Source organism: Mus caroli, unplaced genomic scaffold (assembly GCF_978045245.1).
Source record: "Mus caroli unplaced genomic scaffold, Mus_caroli_1 scaffold_10, whole genome shotgun sequence".
Lineage (NCBI taxonomy): Eukaryota > Metazoa > Chordata > Mammalia > Rodentia > Muridae > Mus > Mus caroli.
Window position 1 is genome coordinate 104,434,408 of NW_028227265.1, and position 18,981 is coordinate 104,453,388.

General features: G+C 43.3%; 1 protein-coding gene across 7 annotated transcripts in view; it reads right to left on the reverse strand.

Moving 5' to 3' along the window:
* Nucleotides 1-18,981, reverse strand: part of Nsd3 (nuclear receptor binding SET domain protein 3) — a 119,838-nt gene that overhangs the window by 33,054 nt on the left and 67,803 nt on the right. For 4 of the 7 annotated variants that reach the window (XM_029480236.2, XM_029480238.2, XM_029480237.2 and 1 more), the window contains exons 8-14: nt 13,056-13,156; nt 10,748-10,793; nt 7,680-7,810; nt 6,559-6,687; nt 5,761-5,887; nt 3,642-3,839; nt 3,019-3,189 (exon numbers count right to left, since the gene is read on the reverse strand). In XM_029480236.2, coding sequence (XP_029336096.1) covers nt 3,019-3,189; nt 3,642-3,839; nt 5,761-5,887; nt 6,559-6,687; nt 7,680-7,810; nt 10,748-10,793; nt 13,056-13,156 — 903 coding nt within the window. Of the gene's footprint in view, nt 1-3,018; nt 3,190-3,641; nt 3,840-5,760; nt 5,888-6,558; nt 6,688-7,679; nt 7,811-9,307; nt 9,809-10,747; nt 10,794-13,055; nt 13,157-18,981 lie in introns of those variants that run through there. The other 3 variants (XM_029480240.2, XM_029480239.2, XM_021169288.2) reach the window with 2 other exon arrangements.

The window sequence follows — 18,981 nt, forward strand, 5'->3', positions numbered from 1 at the left end:
ATGGTAAATAAAATACCCACAGCCCCAGCTACTTGGAGAGCTGAGGCAGAAGGATTACTTCAGTTCAGAAGTTTAATACCAGTCTCTAGATAGATCTCATCTTAAACCAAAAAACAGAAAGAAAATGTATAAACACACATACACACATGATACTTCCAACAAATTAACTGTGTCCTAAAGCAAAAACAAACAACAAAAAGTTCTGATCTTCAGTAAGATCTAAATATAATATAACAGACTTGATATATCTAGTAGTTCTTTCAAATGTTACATACAGGGAAATGCAAAAAGTGAAAAAAAAAATTAAAACAAATGACATTTTTAAGCAAAACAGACACTTATAAGATTCCTAATTAGGAAAAAGAATTTTATTATAATGCAGCCAAGATAAAGATGGACAGTGTATATCGGGAGAGAGGACTCTGAGGTTTAAAGAGCAGGGCCAGTTTGTGCTCTCTCTGTCTCATGGTGTTTGACACAACTGCAGGCTTTGACCTAGGCTAGCACCACAGCTGCCTGCTGCTATGGCCTGATAAGATGAGGGAGCTTCTGACACTGCAGGAAAGCCCTAACTAGGTGCTCTCTCCTAAGCTGCCTCTGTCATATTCCTCCACCGCAATACAAGAGCAAGTGGTATACTGCCGTCAGGCTGGGTTATGCTGATCCTAGAGAAGCGGAAGACTGGCTGAGGAAAGCAAGGCTGAACACTGTACATGGGACTCTCTGGGCATCATCCTTGCAGGAGTCTGGAAATCAGCAGTGGGAAGAACAACATGGACTATGGAGGTTTCGGCTCTCATGTGTCTGAGGGGAAGGCTATTAAGCATGGGACTTAGGGACTCTTGTGATATTTTGACAAAGAATGTGGTTGGTGTTTGCCCTTGCCTTAAGAATCTGCCTGAAGCTAAATTGTTTTGGATTTTGTCATGGGCAGAAATTCCAAAACAACCTAGTACTGACTGTGTGTTGGGGTTATTAGTGATTACTTTGTGCAGATCGACAGTGAAGAAGAACAAGCAGGGAAGAGAGCAAACATACAGTGTACAATGAGAGGGAAAGAAGAGCCTAAGGAAATTAATGTCGAAGCCAAGTCTTGTGCTCAGAGATGAGATGTTTAAAGACAGGCCCGGCCTGATTGGATCTGGGACAAAGGCAAGAGCTCACTCAGCCGAACTTCTAACTTGTAAAGAGGAAGTGCATGAGGGACCCTTGCTTCTGAAGGGAAAGAAAGCTTACTCAGGGTGGAGCGCATCAGCAAATCCAAGTCTGTGCAAATGCAGTCCAAGGAGGGGCCAGGTCCCCTGCCAAGCAGTGTGGACTTGGTAGCTCCCTACAGGGCTCCGGCTTTAGAGGCAGGAATACACAAGTAAAGGACTGTAAAATCTTCCTTCCTGGTTAAGTAAGATGCTGAGGCCAGGCGTGTGACAGGGGAGTACCTGCATGGAGACCCAGAGAGGGTACTGTACGAAGCTGAGAAAAAGTCGGGATTGCACTGAAGATCCACAGTGTTGGAGATGCCAGAGTCCTGTGACAACTGGCAAAGAGAACTGCAAACAGTGTGAAAGCAGTCCAAGAGAGAGAAGAGTGCTGCAGACATCAAAGTTGGAAGGAGCGGGAAATCTGAAGAGCCCTCTGACATCAGACCTGAAGACGCAGAACTTGGAGTTTGCCCCGCTGGGCTTCTGTCCTCCTTTGGTCCAGTTCTTCTCCACGGTGCTCCTTCCCTCATTTTGGAAGGGCAGTGTGCACTCTGTGCCACTGTATGTTGGAGTATGTCATGATTTGCCTTTTGATTTTACAGGGGTTCCAATGAAGAGAGCCAATTAACAGAGTCAGAAGAGACTCTGGACTTTTATGAAGCCTTAAAACCGAAGAGACTATGGGGGCCTTTAAAGTTGGATTAAATGCACTTTGCATAATGAAATAGCCACAAGCCTATGGGGGCCAGGAAGTGGAATATGGTGGTTTGAAAATGTAAATCATGCCTATAGGCTCATAGGATTGAATGCTTGATTTTCTAGTTGGTAGAATCATTTGTGAAGGATTAAGAGGTGTGGCTTTGTTGGAGCCTGTGTGTCACTGTGGGGTGGGCTTGGAGGTTTCAAAAGCCAAGCCTTTCTAGTTGTCTTGTTCTCTGCCTTTGGTTACTGCACCATGTGAGCTCTCAGCTTCTGCTCCAGCACCAAACCTGCTAACTCGTCGTGCTTCCCACACGACGGTCATGGACTAATCCCCCAAAACTGGAAGTAAGCTACCAATTAAATGTTTTCTTTTATAAATCACTTCAGTCATGGTGTTTTGTCACAGCAATAAAAAAGCAAGACACACCATGAACTCAAGTCTGTTAATACCATCTCTGGTCCTCCAAAGGACACGATACTGTTTTCAGTTTATAATTTCACGAATGTGAAAAACCCTCCTTGGCTGCTCTTCTCAGGCCCTCAATGATCAAAGCATATAACTGAGAAGGGGCTGCCCTTGCTTTGCACATGACACTCCCGAGCAGCTGACAACGACAGTGCAGGAAGGTTCTGCTTTAAGTAAAGACTGAAGGGAATAACCTTCTTATTAGAGAAACAAAAACACTAACCGACAACTTAATTGTAATTCTAAGCTTGGGGTTTTTTTTCTTCCTTTTTGAGACAGGGTCTCTCTACATAGTCTTAGCTGGCCCTGGAACTTGCTATGTAGACCAGCCTTGCCTAAACTCACCAAGATCCTCCTGCCTCTGCCTCTCCAGTGATAGGATCAAAGGTGTGCACCACCCTACCCAGCTTAAGATATTTTTAAAATGCAGATGTTAGTTTAACTTGTGGAAGAAATAATATTCTCACAATGGGAATGTCTGCCTGAAACACTCTCTCCTAGTACCATATATATAACAGAATGCAGTCAGCACTCGCTGGGACATAGTTCATGAGACAGACAGCTGGAGTTCTCACCAATGCAGAGACACAGTTAAATGGAGAAATATGCGAATGATGCCAGAACGAGGAAAAAAACCAGATTGACACTCACCTCTGGCACAAACGAAACAAAAGCCTACGTTTATAGCAGCAGACTGACTACTCCGCTTGGAATGGTTACTACAGATGAGAATGTGCGAGGACACAGATACACTTCCAGCAGCGACACACGCATCTCCAACGTGATAGGCAACCGGGCATCTCAGGCACCTCATCATGCGGCCTGTGTGAAGACAGGTCAAGAAGCGGGCTACAGCATGCTGGCCACAGCACGGGAGCACACAGCATGCCGGCTACGGCACAGCATGGGAACAGGACTCCCCCGCCATATCAAACTTGTTACAGGTGGTACAGAATGCTCTTTGCAAGGCCAGTGCTGTGGCTGACGCCATCATTCCTATTCTTCTCGGTCCCTAGATGGAGGCTAATAGTCACTTAGAGAATCCTCCAAAAGAACAAGGGTCTACTACGAATGCTGTAACTAAACCTAAGGAAGATTTTAGCATAGTCTGAATGTTTGAATTGACAACGTAGCCTCTGCCTAATAAATAAGTCAACTGTGTGTCTCAGCTTTTGAACTTGGAAATAAACAGAAGGCCTGCAGCCATTGCTGACAGCTGTGCCATGCACTGCCGCAGGCACTCTGCACACGGCCCCTCCTTTAGCTTTGCTTACCTTTACTTGCTTTGTGGATATCTTTCTCCATAGAGCAGGAAGAGCAACAGTGCTGGGGACAGCGGAATCCTTTTGACTCAAAGATGGCAGTGGGGAATTTGCGGACACAGGCTTCATGATAAAACTTTCCACAAACACTAACAGAACAACGTTTCACATCCTTACCAGACACTTTACATGAAAAACATGGGTGCTGTCCTAGAAAATTGATAAAAAAAAAAAAATATATATATATATAGGTTAAATAAAATCTGATTAAAACATATTACAGTTCATTCATTGAATCATTCAAAGTGTTGGGCTTAGGCCTAGGGCCTTGGGCATCCTAGGTGAGGACTCTGAGCTACATCCCAGCACTTGGTACCCCAGACCAGCTCAAACTGGTCCTCCTGCTTCAGTCTCCTTAGCACTCAGATTACAGGTGTGTGCCTCCACATAAGCTAAATACTCCTTTTATATAGAAGCAGCTACAAATATCAAAGAGCTTCATTTGGCCGGGCAGTGGTGGCACACGCCTTTAATCCCAGCACTTGGGAGGCAGAGGCAGGTGGATTTCTGAGTTCGAGGCCAGCCTGGTCTACAAAGTGAGTTCCAGGACAGCCAGGGCTACACAGAGAAACCCTGTCTTGAAAAAACAAAAACAAAACAAAACAAAACAAAACAAAACAAAACAAAAAAGAGCTTCACTTGAAAGAAAAAGCTATTACATTTCAGAATTTAGCATACAAAAAGAGACCTGGAGTTGGAGAGATGGCTCAGTGGTCATGACCCCTGGCTACTTTCTCAAGAGACCTGCGTTCTCAAGGCAGCACACAACTGTCTGCAACTCCAGGACTGACACCCTCACACAGACATACACATACATACAGGCAAAATGCCAACACACATGAAATAAAAATAAACTGTTAAAAAGTTATAAGTAAATTCCTATTTTAAAAGAGATTATAAAGACATCGCTAAACATTTGCTAATTTGAAAATTCCTATCAATGGGAAAATTCCTAGAAAAACAGAACCTACCGATACTGCAACAAAAATAAATACAAGATGTTTGACTTAGTGCCTAGTCAGTAAAACCATTTGGGCAGGATCAGGAGGTGTGGCCTTGGGGGAGGAGGTGTGTCACAGGGGGGGATGGGCTCTGAGGTTTCAGAGTCAGATCTCTCTACTTCATCTAAGCTCTCAGCTCCTGCTCTACTACTGTGCCTGCCTGCCTGATGCTACATTCACTGCCACGGTCACAGGCTCACCTTCTGAAGCCTAACTCCCCAATAACTCTTTCTTCTATATGTTACCTTATAGAACGTCATGGCACCTCTTATCTCTTCACTGCAGTAGGAAAGTAACTAAGCCAACTAGCTGTGCTGTCTCAGGTTAAACAACTGCTTTCTAATGAAACAAAACCAGAACTAGATTACAGAAGAAACACAAACTAGCACATTTCTTTGTATGCTACAAGAAGGCACTGGAAAATATATAGTGGGAGAAGAAATCAATGATAAATACTAAGTTTAAAAAAAATTAACAGCAGGTCTGGCATGGTGATGCAGACCCTTAATTCCTGTATGGGGTGAGGAGGTGGGGGGTTGGGGGGAGAGGCAGGCAGGTAGATCTCTGTGAGTTTAAGGCCAGCCTGGTCTACACAGTGAGTTATAGGGCAGCCAGGGCTACACTGTAAGACCCTGCCTTTAAAAAAAGTTAATAGCATTATTTTTTCCCAAAAATATATAATCATATTTACAGTTTTACTATAACCGTATTTATAGTTACTATAAATATTTACTATATTATACTTAGAAATTTACTGTAACCATAATTAGAGTTTCAATTGATACTTGTTGAGTCTACTAAAGGATTTTAAACTTGTTTGTTAAGCACACACACCAATCTTAAACTGATTTACATACTCAACAAACAAAACAAGTTTATTTTGTTTTTGTACATAGGTGGTTTGGACTGGTTTTTGGATCTTGGAAAGCTTAATACTGGATGGTGTCTTGGCTTGCTAAAATACCTATGGGAGGGGAGGGGAGCTGCATTAACCAAAAACTGAGTAAATCAAGGGGAGCCACGCCATGGAGAGCTGCCAGCCCCGACCCGCCCCGCCCTCCGTGGCTCACCAGTCTCACACTCCTCACAAGTGAAGCAGCCCTCAGGGACTGCAGTCAGTCCCAAGCACTCCACGTGAAAGTGTCGGCAGCACTCCCCCTCACAAGCAACAAGGCAGTCGCCAGCCTTCTCACAGACCTGCAAGAGCAAGAAAGCAGCAGGTCTCAAACTTGCAGCTCAGAACTGACTACCGCGCTTACTCAAGTAGGCCATGGGATTTTTCTCCTAATATTCTGAGTTAGAAGGCATAAAAAAGGAATCCAAGATTTTGCAGTTCTTCCTTCTCTCTCTCTCTCTCCTTCCCTCCTTCCATTCCTTCCTCCCTCCCTCCCTCCCTCCCTCCCTCCCTCCCTCCCTTCCTTTCTTTTATTTTTTAGGGGTTTTTTTTGGAGACATGATTCCTCTGCAAAGCCCTATGTTTGGTTCCCAGAACCTACCCGGGCTCACACACTCATCTGTAATTCCAGTTCCCTTCTGACCTCCTCAGGCACCAGGCAAGCATGTGGTGCACAGACCCTCATGAAGGCAAAACATAAAATTAAATAACTCAAAAAAATTAAGGAGGAACAGGGGCTGGGCACAGTGGTGCTCACAGTGAGTCCAAAGCTAGCCTGGTCTATAGAGCAAGCCTCAGACCAGGCAAGGCGATCCTGTCTCAAAAGCAAAACAACAATGACAAACATCCCATCAGGATAGGGAGACCCACAAATAGCCTTTAGACCTGTAGCTTTAAAGCAACGTAATAAAATAATAAAAAGTTCAGGAGTCGACGAACTGGATCACATGCTTCTAAGTAGCCACCCGCCTACCTGACACACAGTGTCCTTCTTACTCGTGCCGACGCCTCTCCGTGACAGACTCGAGTCCACCGACTGCGCATCAGAAGCATCTGCGTCAGCAGCAGCTGACGGGCTATCTACTTGTTTGCCAAAGCCTACCTATGTGGAAAACAAACAAAACAAGATAAAGAAAAGCAAAACCCAAGGAAACCGACTGAAGTTCATCTCATCACTGCCCGCCTGCCTTCCCCGTCTTCCTTCCTTCAACCCAGGGATGTTGTCGGTGTATCTGTCATTTGGGAGAAACTGAAGCAAATATTTAAAAGGCAAAATGACAGAACTCCTCTGTTATGAAAGAAATCTACAAAATAAGTTTCATATAACCAAAGGGAATCGTTCTCCCCCACCCCCCTCAGCACTGGTGAGCCCGAGATAGGCAGATGTCTGCCAGCCTGGTCTACATGGAAAGTTCTAGGCCATCCAGAGTTACATAATGAAGTCATGTCTCAAAAACATTGATTTTTCTAAGAGTATTGATTTTATTATTATTTTTATAAGTCAGGGTCTCATAATGTAGCTCTGTTATCCTGGAACTTCCTATGTACTGCAGGCTGGCCAGTTACTCAAGAGATCTGCCTGACTCTCTGCCTTCTTAGCATGGGATTAAAGTCGTGTGACACCATGCCTGGCTGGTAATCTGTTTAAACAAAGGCTGACCACCACCACACATGAAGCATCTTATTTGGATGGGCCCACAGTTTTAGAAGCTTGACTACCCTACGGTCTCCCCTCCTGAAAGACTGACAAGACTTTCCAGCAGCAGAATGTAGCTGCTCATACACACACACACACACACACACACACACACACACACACACACACACACTTACACCCTGGAAAAGACTCTCCTCTATTGGGGAAGGCCATTCTCTTCCCGTTTGGAGGAGTTGCATATGCAGCAATGAAGAAAGGGAAGCCTACCCAGATAGGTAAGCTGAATGTTGTGGTGACCAAGAGTGAGCGATGACAAACAGTTCCCCCTTACATGCTATCCTACCATGAGTACGCTTACGTTCCCCGGATTCTCCCGAGAAAGCATGCTACTGTGGCTGGCAAACAAGTTGTCTGCTCAGACCCGAGCACACACTCACCTGCCCGTCACTCAGTCCTCTAGAATCGGAGTCAGATGTGTCTCTGTACGTGCAACTAGCCGTCTCTACATCCGTTGAGGCACGACTCCTTTTCTTTAGGGGCTTACAGGAATCTGAAATCTCGCTGGCACCTTAACATAACACACTGAAATTAATCCTAAAATAGTATTTAAGGTCACTGTAAACTTTTTTTTGTTGGTGAGTATTTTCTTTCCCCAAACTCGTGTCAAGTATACTGGGGAAATTCACAGATGTTTGTAGCACTGAAGCTGCAAGCCCGGACTTGGTAAGTTTCTGACTTCCGGTACTAAGTGATCCCATTCACAACTGCTCTATAAAAACATTTTAAGTTCAGTTCTGCTTGTCGCCGTTTCCCCAGCAGGGCCCAAGTTCCACTCTAGACATCCATTCTATCCAAACTGAGAGACAGCCAATTGATTTGGAACAATTCAGAGAACCATTTGATTGCGTAAGGGGAAGACATGAAACCCAACACAGTGTAGTTCACAGATACGGTTGCAGAGACACCTCCATCTTGTTTGATTAGGGATGTGACAAATCTTTGATTTGTATTCGATTCCTACTCGGATAGTGCCGTTTCAACCCCCCAATTTTGCAATTCAGTTGATTATTAGCCCCCCAATACATTTTGGATTTTCATAATTGTTCTTTCTTGGTAAAGTGGCATTTATTGTGACTGTTAACAAGTGCTGTGGCACGTCCACACACGTCATGCCATGTGGGAGGAACGTTACTGAGGGCTGAATGGACAATCAGTGTTCAAGTGCGAGAAATCACCAAGGGCTAGATGAGAGGCCTCTGGACTTTGTGAGGGAGAGAAGAAATATACTTGGGAAAAAAAAGGCAGAGAAGAGTGTGGAATTTTTTTTTTTTAAAACTGCGTGTAATACAAATCCAGCCAAAACAATAGTGCAAAAAGTTACAAAGCAACAATCTCTTGGGCTAATGCGGTAGGCTAGACAGAGACAGCCGCGATGAAATGTGCAGATCAGGCACGGTGAATACCAAGGAACCAAGGAGACGGGTAAGATTTCCACCCAGTTTGTTTTAGATTCCCCCCCCACCCCAACTTTCCATACAACAGACAGATATCTAGATCAGCCCAGCAAGCTATGGTGGAATTGTGCAGTCCGGAAGAGACTGTGGAGAAACAGGTCTCCTGAGGCCATGAAGATCCGCAACAGGCTGAAGGGAGCGCTTGGTGTCTAGCCACGTGCTGTGGTGGAGGTGGCGGCCTCGGGAGACTGCTCTGGTTACTGGAACCTTCTTAGCACATCCCATCCTACAAGTTTGCACTGAATGCTTCCTGATAGCTACAAAGGAGGGTGCCCGCCCATGTGAATGCTGATTCGAGAACACAAGGACACAAATCTATCTCTTTCATTGCTGGTGTGTGGAACCAGACCACCACCACAAAGTATTTCCTTGGCCTAAGAGATCACTGGATTAATAAGGAGTTTTAACAGAAGAACAGGAGTGCTGTACTGAGAGGCTTGCGAAGGGAAACACGGGTACCGCCAATTCCGATGAATTTCTGAAAATGCCAGAAAAATGACAGACCGCTGAAAGCAGCTGTCCTGTTGTTCTCCATGACAACGGCACTAATGTTAGAAAAAATAATAAGAGCTTTTAATGATTGCAACGTATACAGTTTGGGCCATTTGGCAAAACCCTGCAGATGTGTATTAATGATGCTTTATTTAAAAACAAAACAGTCCATGTTGGAATTGATCAGGGTAAGTTAAATGGTGGTTTGTTTGTTTGTTTGTTTTTTAGGCTGGACCCATGATTTAAGCTGTACCCATCCAGCTCGGACAAAAAAAAAAAAAAAAAAGATAGAGAGAAATCATCTGAATGTTAAAGCAATTGTTCAGTCTTGAAGAAGAAACCAGGCCAGAGAATGCCAATAATAATGATTGGCAAAATCAAAATCAAAACAAAAGGAACTTTATCGAGCCGCCGACAAAGAACTCTTGCACGGAGACTCCAAGTCTGGAGTTTCTGGGATGAAATTGTACAGGAATCTCAGTCCACAGTTTCCTCTTTCGCTGCGGAGACGGAGCTGTCACTGAATCTGACAGAGCCCTGCGCTCCTCGGTCCGCCGACCCTGTGGAATGGTGGAAACACAACGCAATCAGGCCTCCTAATCTCGCAGCGATCGATCGCGATGTCTTTTCTTGGAGCTCCGCCAAGCAGTGTTCCCTCCGAGAGGCGTTCAGTTCTGCTGAGGATCTCCACGGAGACCATCGCTGCAGACTTCTCCCCGAGAGTGCAGACAGGCTGGTGTTTTATTTTATTTATTTTAAAATAATGCAATTTGCCCAGAGTAAACTACAGGTACTAAATACAGTTTGAGCTCACCAAAATTTCACGAGTCATGCTATGGAGTTTGTACTATACTCAGATTGCACACAGAAAACACATAGATAAGTTTAAGGCTTCTTAAACTTTGTGCATATCTCAAAGAGATTTACATAATATGGTCATCTACTAGTAGCCATAGTTACGCTAAGGGTCAATTTACAAAACAATTGTACAGCACTGAAAAGGGGGGGAGGCATCATTTTTTCCCAGTCAAGCTGTCCTGTCTGATTTGCCATAGTCCATTTTTGACAAGCATTAATAGCTACTATTCGGTATTCGGTCGAATACCAAAAAAGTGGATTCGTCACATCCCTAGTTTATAAGCCAGTGAAATCCCAAAATCTTATGGAGAAAAGCTGGAAACAGTAACAAGTCTACATGGTGTTCTCTAATTTATCAAAACAAGAAAGACTTTTCACATGGAAGTACAGAGTAGGATCAACAGTAGAAGACTCTCTCTTTCGACTCTCTCTTTCTCTGTCTTCTCTCTCTCTGTGTTCTCTCTCTCTCTCTCTCTGACACACACACACACACACAGACACACACACACAGAGGGTAAAATTCCACACTGAATAGCAACAAAGATTTACAGAGACAGATAAAAATCCATGAAGCACAGATAAATTATTCTTAGAAAATGGTTGAATCAGGAAATGCCAAGCAGCACCTTAGAGCAACTCACCTTTCTGTAATCCGGTCTTCAGGGAAGCCTGGGGAGCTGTTTCAGCCTGTTTGGAAAGAACAGTACAACATTAACAGGAGGGTTTTTTCACTGGTAGAAAATAGAGGGAAAAAATTTGTGCATTTTCATCAATCTAAATAGTGATGAGTGATCGATGTCATTGAAAGTCTAAACTCAATCCCATCTTCTGAGTCAAGTTGTCTGTCTCAAGGTCAGGGAGGCGTAAGCCCTAGCTGCCTGTGCTGAGTACCAGGTGACAGCGTAGCCTCATGCTCCTTAGCAAAGACTTCCCACCGCGCCCCTGGTGCTAGAGGAGAGCCAGAGCATTTTCCTCAATGTCTGTTTCTGTGACCAGCCCCAATGTTGCTATGAACCCCTCCCGCCCCAAAGACATTAGGATAAATGTTTACTTACTATGATACTCAGGTTAATGTAACTCACGCCACTTTAAGACCCTTCCTTCCGCGCCTGCACTCACAGCTAAGTTGCTGGCAATCGGGACCCTCTCTGTAGAGAGTGCTACATGGCTCCATACAGCTGGAAGCTCAATACTTGTGCTGCTAGAACAAACTTAATACGTCTGTGATATTGCATTAGCACTTTCTTGAGTGTCTTATGAACAGTGTCTTGATCCTACATTAGGAGAGCGAGATCAGAAGTTATTCTGCCAATGTATATGTAGAACACGTGGTACTGGAAGACTGAACCATTGGAATAGGGAAGAGATGCTGTTTGTAGAAGTTTCTGTTTAGGCTAGGATGGAATTTTATGTTTCTTTAAGATGTGAAATATGCATGTTGAAACACATTTTGTAAATATGTAAGGATTGTTCTAAGCTTTTTAAAAATTTTTTTTATTTTTTTTTTACAACAGGTAAAAAAACATACAACAGGAATGCTTTTTGTACGATACAATTAGTTGTACAAATATAAAATCTTCTAAACAATCACTGGTATTAGTCTACTACTAACTATATATAACACAGTGGCAGTAACAATTTGTCCCATTATTTTTACTCATTCTGTTTGTTTATTTTAAACTGACTGGTCACAGACTGAATTTGAGAACCAGGTGGCAAAGTCACAATTTCATTTTGGTAACAAATTCTATAGATTTGTCAGACTTGAATTTTTTCTTTAATTTCCTATATATGGAAATTATATGATAAATAACAAATATTACTGAAATTTTAGCTAAATATTCTCAAAAAAATTTTATATGCTTGTGATACTATAGAGCACCCACAAAGTTAGCTTTTAAATTTGGAAGTTTTAAATTATGAAGATTTTAAATAAAAAAGGACATACTCCTCCATGGTAAATTGCTTTAAAATATTAGACTTACTGTAACTAATTCTGAGATTTTAATACTAGATGAGTGGGCTATAAAAAATAAATATTCTAAAGCTGGTTATGGTGTCAGACACCTTTAATCCCAGCAATGGGGAGGCTGAGGCAGGTAGGATCTGTGAATGCCTGGCCAGCCTGGTCTATAGATTTCGTTCCATGTCAGCCAGGGGTACATAGTGAGAGCCTGTCTCAAAAAGTAAAGAAAGGGGAAGGAAAGAGTGGGGACCAGCTCAGCGGCAAAGTGCTTACCTAAAAATGGATATTTATTCATTTTATAAAAATCAAAAAAAAATCTGCGAGTTTATAATTAATAGAATTACTTCTCAGAATTCTTTGAAAAGGTAATTTCACATGTATATTATTACTACATCGATTACACCAGTTGAACACATTCAATCAAAATGTAGCCCCTCCCCACACACTTTATACTTCAATATTGTTTATCTGACAGTTTGATTCCAGATGAGTGCCATTCTACTGGAAAAAAAAAAATAACATTTCAAAAGATCTGTGATACCAACAGAAAAACCAGACCATCTATGATTACCTGATTCTTAAATATAAGAATATAAATTAAATTAATTTGATTTGTTTGAAAAATAAAAACAATATATACCAGCAGCTTAAACCAAAAATCAAAGTTTTTAAAAAGGGAACTCAATGATAGTTCCAAGGAAAACTCATGGAAATGTGAACTCATTGTGCTTATAACAGAAACTTCAAAATGAATGTCAGGGTCTCGCCCTGCTGGCTTCCCATCTCCCAAACCTGTTCCCTGTGAAAATGCTTGAAGCACCGTCACAAGACAGCGGTTTGAGAAGTCGCCACCGCAACCCGTCAGGACAGGAGGAAAGATAGTTCAGGAAGGAGGCCAAGGTGGGGAGGATCTTTCTTTGGTGACAAGAAATAAGCCACCACATTACAGATATGCTTTAACTCTCTACATGTAGGAAGCCAACCTGCTCCTTTTTGATCTTCTTCTTTGGCACAACCTCGGTGGACTTCTCTGACTCAGATCGAGTCCTGATGGATCTTCTCTGCTGCTTCTTCTCTACTGGGCCTAGGAGATGACGGAAGCACACACATCAACAAAGACTTGCTTACGCACTGCCTGATTCAGTTGCTTATGATCCGACCAGACTCTTGACTTTTAAATTCCATTATTTACAGAATTTTAATTAAACGTCAGTAAAAACTTTTGTATACTTGGGAATGCAAAATTACTTAATAGCTCCAAAAAGTCGAGACTAAGTTCTATAAAAGATCCTACTTACACAAATATGGGGGACTCTAGTTTAGTTTTAAAGTCAGACCAAAACAGCAGAGGCACAGTTGACACTGAAGGTGGATAAACACACTTAGGAAGTGTGATGTCGGGAATAAAGGGCTGCAGGAGGCTAATCTCAAACAGAAAGAGTAGAGACAAACAAAAAAGGAATCATGGGAAACTAATTACAGCAAATTTTTAATATTTTTTACGCTAAGTAGTAAAATAAGCTTAATGGTGAGTAAGTGAAAGGGTGTGTGTCTGTCTGTGTGTGTGTGTGTGTGTGTGTGAGAGAGAGAGAGAGAGAGAGAGAGAGAGAGAGAAACAGACAGACAGACACACACACACACACACACACACACACACAGACACTCTCACTATGTAGTCTTGGATAACCTGGAACTCAGATATAGAAATGACTCTGCCTCCTAAGTGCTGGCATTAAAGGGATGAGATTCTGGGCCTAAGATCAGTACAGTTGTTTAAAACATAAAGTGATAAACACTTACACGGACTTCATGTGAAAACTAAAGCTGACCTGGCAACTTGAAAGAATGCTGAGCCACGAGTGAGTCTCCCTGGACACCATGAACAGCAATGCCTTTACTGCAGCCATTTGTTGGGTCTTTAGTGTAACTGACCAAAATGCCCTTGCTACACAGAACTTACTTCCTGCGCCAGTGAAATGGCTGAGCACGTAAAGGTGCATGATACCAAGCCTGACGACCTGACTTCTGTCCCCAGAACCCAAGAGAGGACCACCTCCCCCAGGTTGTCCTCTGACCTTCAGCCACGTACCTCCTTTACAGTCAAGAGACAAGTGTCTCCCATGCACAATGCGGATAACCTTCACATGTCTTCAGCTCTGAGTTACACAGAAATGGTTTCCTTCACCTTAGCTCAAAGCCATAAAAAGAAGAATCCCACTACTTGGGTTGTGGAAGAATTGGTAGTTTGGCAGTCCACAATTTACTTATTCTGTGTACCTGTGCGTGTGTATTTATATGGGTACTCGGGCCACAGTGCCAGTGTGGTGACCAGAGGAAAACCTGTGGGGGTAGATTCTCTCCTTCTACCCTGTGGATCCTGGGAGTCAGACTCAGGTCATCAGGTACCTCTACCCACTGACTATCTCCCTGGCTGTTTTTCTTTTCATGTATATATGTATGGGTACGCTTGGGTACAAGCAGTCAGTCACACTTGTGTGTATGGGTGTGTGCGCACCTTGGTACAGACACAGGCGAAGGCACTATCAGGAATCAAACAAACCCAGGGCTAACGAACAGCTGGTCTCCAGAGCCACCTTCCAAGGCTGGAATACAGGAGGGCTATCTCACTCATCTGGCAGTGTGGCAACAGTATATTCAGAGCTATAATTTATGTGCTTCTAGCACCAGAGTCACAGTCTAGTTACAGACTGTCAAGGAAGGTTCCGGAACCGTCTTTAACTCTCAACCTTTCTTCTTTTTTTTTTTTTTTTTTTTTTTTTTTTTTTGGTTTTTCGAGATAGGGTTTCTCTGTATAGCCCTGACTGTCCTGGAACTCACTTTGTAGACCAGGCTGGCCTCGAACTCAGAAATCCACCTGCCTCTGCCTCCTGAGTGCTGGGATTAAAGGCGTGCGCCACCACGCCCGGCTCAACCTTTCTTCTTAAGCTGATAAAAATGTTTACTAAAGCAAGAGATAGTCTGCCCTCGTGATGAGACTGGCTGAGGATTTCAGAGCCCGTGCTCTAATACAATCACCACTACTCAAGAACTACCTAAAAGAAAACAACTTGGAAGCAGTAACAAGCAAGCAAACAAAACCTGCTTGTGTGTAGAGGAACATGTGGGGTTAGCAAATTGTAGTCACAGAAGCTGTCCCTGTGTAGCCTTGAACACACCACACAGTCATAGTCAAGGGTGATCAGGGAGACCTCCCTGCCCCAACCTCTCAAGTGCTGGACCTCACAGGCACAAGCCAACAATTTATGTGGTGCTGGGAACTGAACCAGGGCTTTATGCATGCTAGGCAGACACTCTATCAACTGAGCCACATCTCAACCCAACATATAGCTTACACAGGGTGAAGGAACGTGACTTCTGAAAATTATTCTGGCCAGGTGGTGGCGGCAGCATTGGTGGTGTGCGCCTTTACACCCAGCACTAAGGAGGTAGAGAGTAAGGTGGATCTCTGAGTTTGGGGCCAGCCTCATCTAAAGAACAAGTTACAGGACTGCCAGGGCTACAAAGAGAAACCCTGTCTTGAAAAACAAAAATAAAAAATTATTCTGAAAGTTACTTAATGAACAAACACAATTTAAAACCACTAACAATTTTTGCACTTATTTTCTTAAGTGTGTGTATGTGTGTGTATATTCGGAAAATAATGTAGTAACCTAGTATGAATATAAATATCATTCTTCAAAATCACAGAAATGTCAGTGGTACATAGTTTATGTATTTAAGTTTTTAAAAAAGCTCAAGGACTCTTGGCTTTCAGTTGAGATGATGACACAATGGCTTCTGTGGGGAAACAGTCTCTCTTCTAATCCTTGGGCCACTAGAGCTATCTCTACAGAAGAGAGGTAATGATTTAAAAAGACAACGCGTGCTTGCCAGCCACACTGGCAACAGGCGAAAGGCAAGCTCAAAGCCCTGGCGCCCATCCCTGAAAGTAGGTTCTAGTCAAACCTCAGAGACCGAGCTCATAATGTATGTCTGATAATCAGACAGCCTTTTCCTAAGTTCAAAGAACAACACACAACTTAAAGAAAGCAAAGCAATGCCGGGTGGTGGTGGCGCACGCCTTTAATCCCAGCACTTGGGAGGCAGAGGCAGGCAGATTTCTGAGTTCGAGGCCAGCCTGGTCTACACAGTGAATTCCAGGACACCCAGGACTATACAGAGAAACCCTGTCTCGAAAAACCAAAAAAACAAAACAAAACAAGAAAGCAAAGCAAAGTTCACAACAGAACTTGAAACTTAACAGATTACACAAGGATGTGTTCAGCAGCTGAGGGGAGGAGAGGAAAAACGACCCATTAATAAAAGCTGTGGCACTTAAGAAGTGTCCAGTAGCAAATGAAGAATTTGTTTTCTCCCTTCTTGAGAGACTATAGGTGTGTAAATAAACATCTGGATATCCCACTTAATGTAAGACAAAAAAACAAAGCCGCTATAAAAGCCAATATGCCTATTTGAATAGCTGAGGTCAAAACATTTTTGTTGTTGTTGTTGTTATATCCAAAGAAAGCGAACACTGCGTCTTGGCAAAACCTAAGTCAATGCAAAGCATGAGTCACTTGCTCACCTTCAACTTCACTGCATTAGATGGTGTCTGACATGCTGCAGACAGCAGACTTGCCGGCATTCGCTACTCCCTCATTCAGTTCCACTTCCCTGCCCAGCTTGATCCTGGATAAAGATGCTGTTCACTGTGCCTCATCTAACTTGTGCCCAAGCCCGTGGGAACACCTACACCCTGTCCTGCAACCCTCACCCTAGTTTTTTTAGATAGCTAGTCCAAGTCCTTTTCTTTCTTCCCTTTTGTTCCAAGACAGGGTTTTTCTGACTACCCCTGGCTGTCCTGTCCTGAAACTTGCTCTGTAGATCAGGCAGACTTCAAATTCAGAGATGTGCCTGCCTCTGCCTCCTGAGTGCTGGGATTAAAGTCATGTGCCACCCACCCCTGCCAGACCCAAGTAGAATGGTGACTGTTATATAGTTTTTGTAACAATTCAGATTTGACTTAAATTCAACTCACAAAAATACCCTTCAGTTCCCTCCATCACAGACTTGCCTGATTGCTACTGACTCGAGATCTCTGTTTCTATTTCTACTTTCCAGACTCTGACTCTTCCAGAAGATTCTTTGATCAGTATAATATTACAATATAATAAAAAGTATACTGAGCCAGTGACATAGCTCAGTGGGTAAAGGCACTTGCCCCAGAGACCCACACCGTGGAAGGACAGAACCCATTTCTGCAGGTTTTTCTGACCTCTGTGCACAGTGGCACATATGCAGCACACTGACAAATAAATAAATGTCATCTCTGAAAAAGGAAGAAGTATATACATGGTCTCTGCCCTTCCCTCCTAAATCCTTTTTCATTCTCTAGGTGGTATGAAGGAAAGCATGATCTGTTGTTTGGTCTCTGACCTAGTTCCTGGCACAGAGCCGTTAAGTGGATGACAGCAGATCTGTCTTTTACTCTGGTGACACAACTCTTAAAGGGCTGCCAGGCACTGGCTGGTCACTAGAAGGACAAACTCCTGGGGAAGATAGGCTGAAACCTAACTTACCAATAGACCGTCTGTATGTGCCAAAGCCTCCTAAAACCTTCTCAACTTTGGCCGTAGAAAACTCCCAGATGAGGAAACAGGAGGGGCCTGGAAGGGCAGATACCTAACAAGGACATAGAAACTATACAGCCCTTTGTCTGCACATCTGTGCTGCCTTTAAAAACAACCCAGTAAGCTTCAATGAAGTGCTCACCTGAGTCCTGTGACCCAGAGCTAGCCTGGCCTACATTGGAAGAATCCTGTCCAAAACCAAACCAAAAAAACACCAAAACAAACCAACCACCACCAGCAAGTCCTGGAGTTATCTGGAGTCTCTGCAGTGCCTGCGGTGTGGGAGCCTATGCTGGTTGGAGCAGCAGTGGGAGGTGGCAAAAGGCAGGGAGTCCAGGCAGACTGGGTTTCCTAACATACGCTATGAAACCACACACACACACACACACACACACACACACACACACACACACACACACACACACAAGCTTAAACCTGAAGGGTCTGGCACTGAGAGAAATGAATCAAGAGACGATGTGGTACATCTTTAATCCCATACGAGGGAAGCAGAAGCAGGAGGTATCTTGCCTTCAGGGCTAGCCTGGTCTATAGAGTGAGTTCCAGGACGGCCAGGGCTATGAAGAGAGGCCTTGTCTCAAAACAAAAATAGACAAAAAGGTTGCTTAGCAGGTGTCTAAGATGGTCAGTATGGGGAAAAATAATCCACTAATCTGGGTCCCAGGACTATCCAATGTGGCCAACGTATGGCAGAACAGAAATGGTTCAAGTTTTTTCTTCCTAAATTACAAAATCATTTCTTAGAATTCAAAATCTTTTAAAGAACAAAATAAACTCTTATTTCTAAGATAAGATTCTAAATGACCAAGCTAATTAAGATTTTTCTCGTTCAATTAAATGTTGAACTTAGGCCAGTGTGCATACCAGACAACCACTCTACCAGCCTATGGGGATGGGGGAGTTGTTGAGACAGGTTCTCACTCTGCAGCCCAGGCTATCCTGAAATAGCCCAAGCTAACTTTGGCTGACAGTGATCTTCTTGCCTGGTCTTCTGAGTGCTGGATAACAGGCAGGAAACCACACACGTGGCTCGTACCCCACTATAGCATTGTATTTTGGCCCAAGGTCTTACTAAGCCACTTACACTGGCCTTGGAACCGGCATGCTCATGGAAGACTCTCCAACTGATTACAGCTCTATTTCTACTGACTATAGGAATCAAAATAATACATAATACTATTTCTAATAATATACATTAATTATTCATTTTATCATTCATATAGTACTGTTATTTATGAATAACAATGTAGCACATGATCTA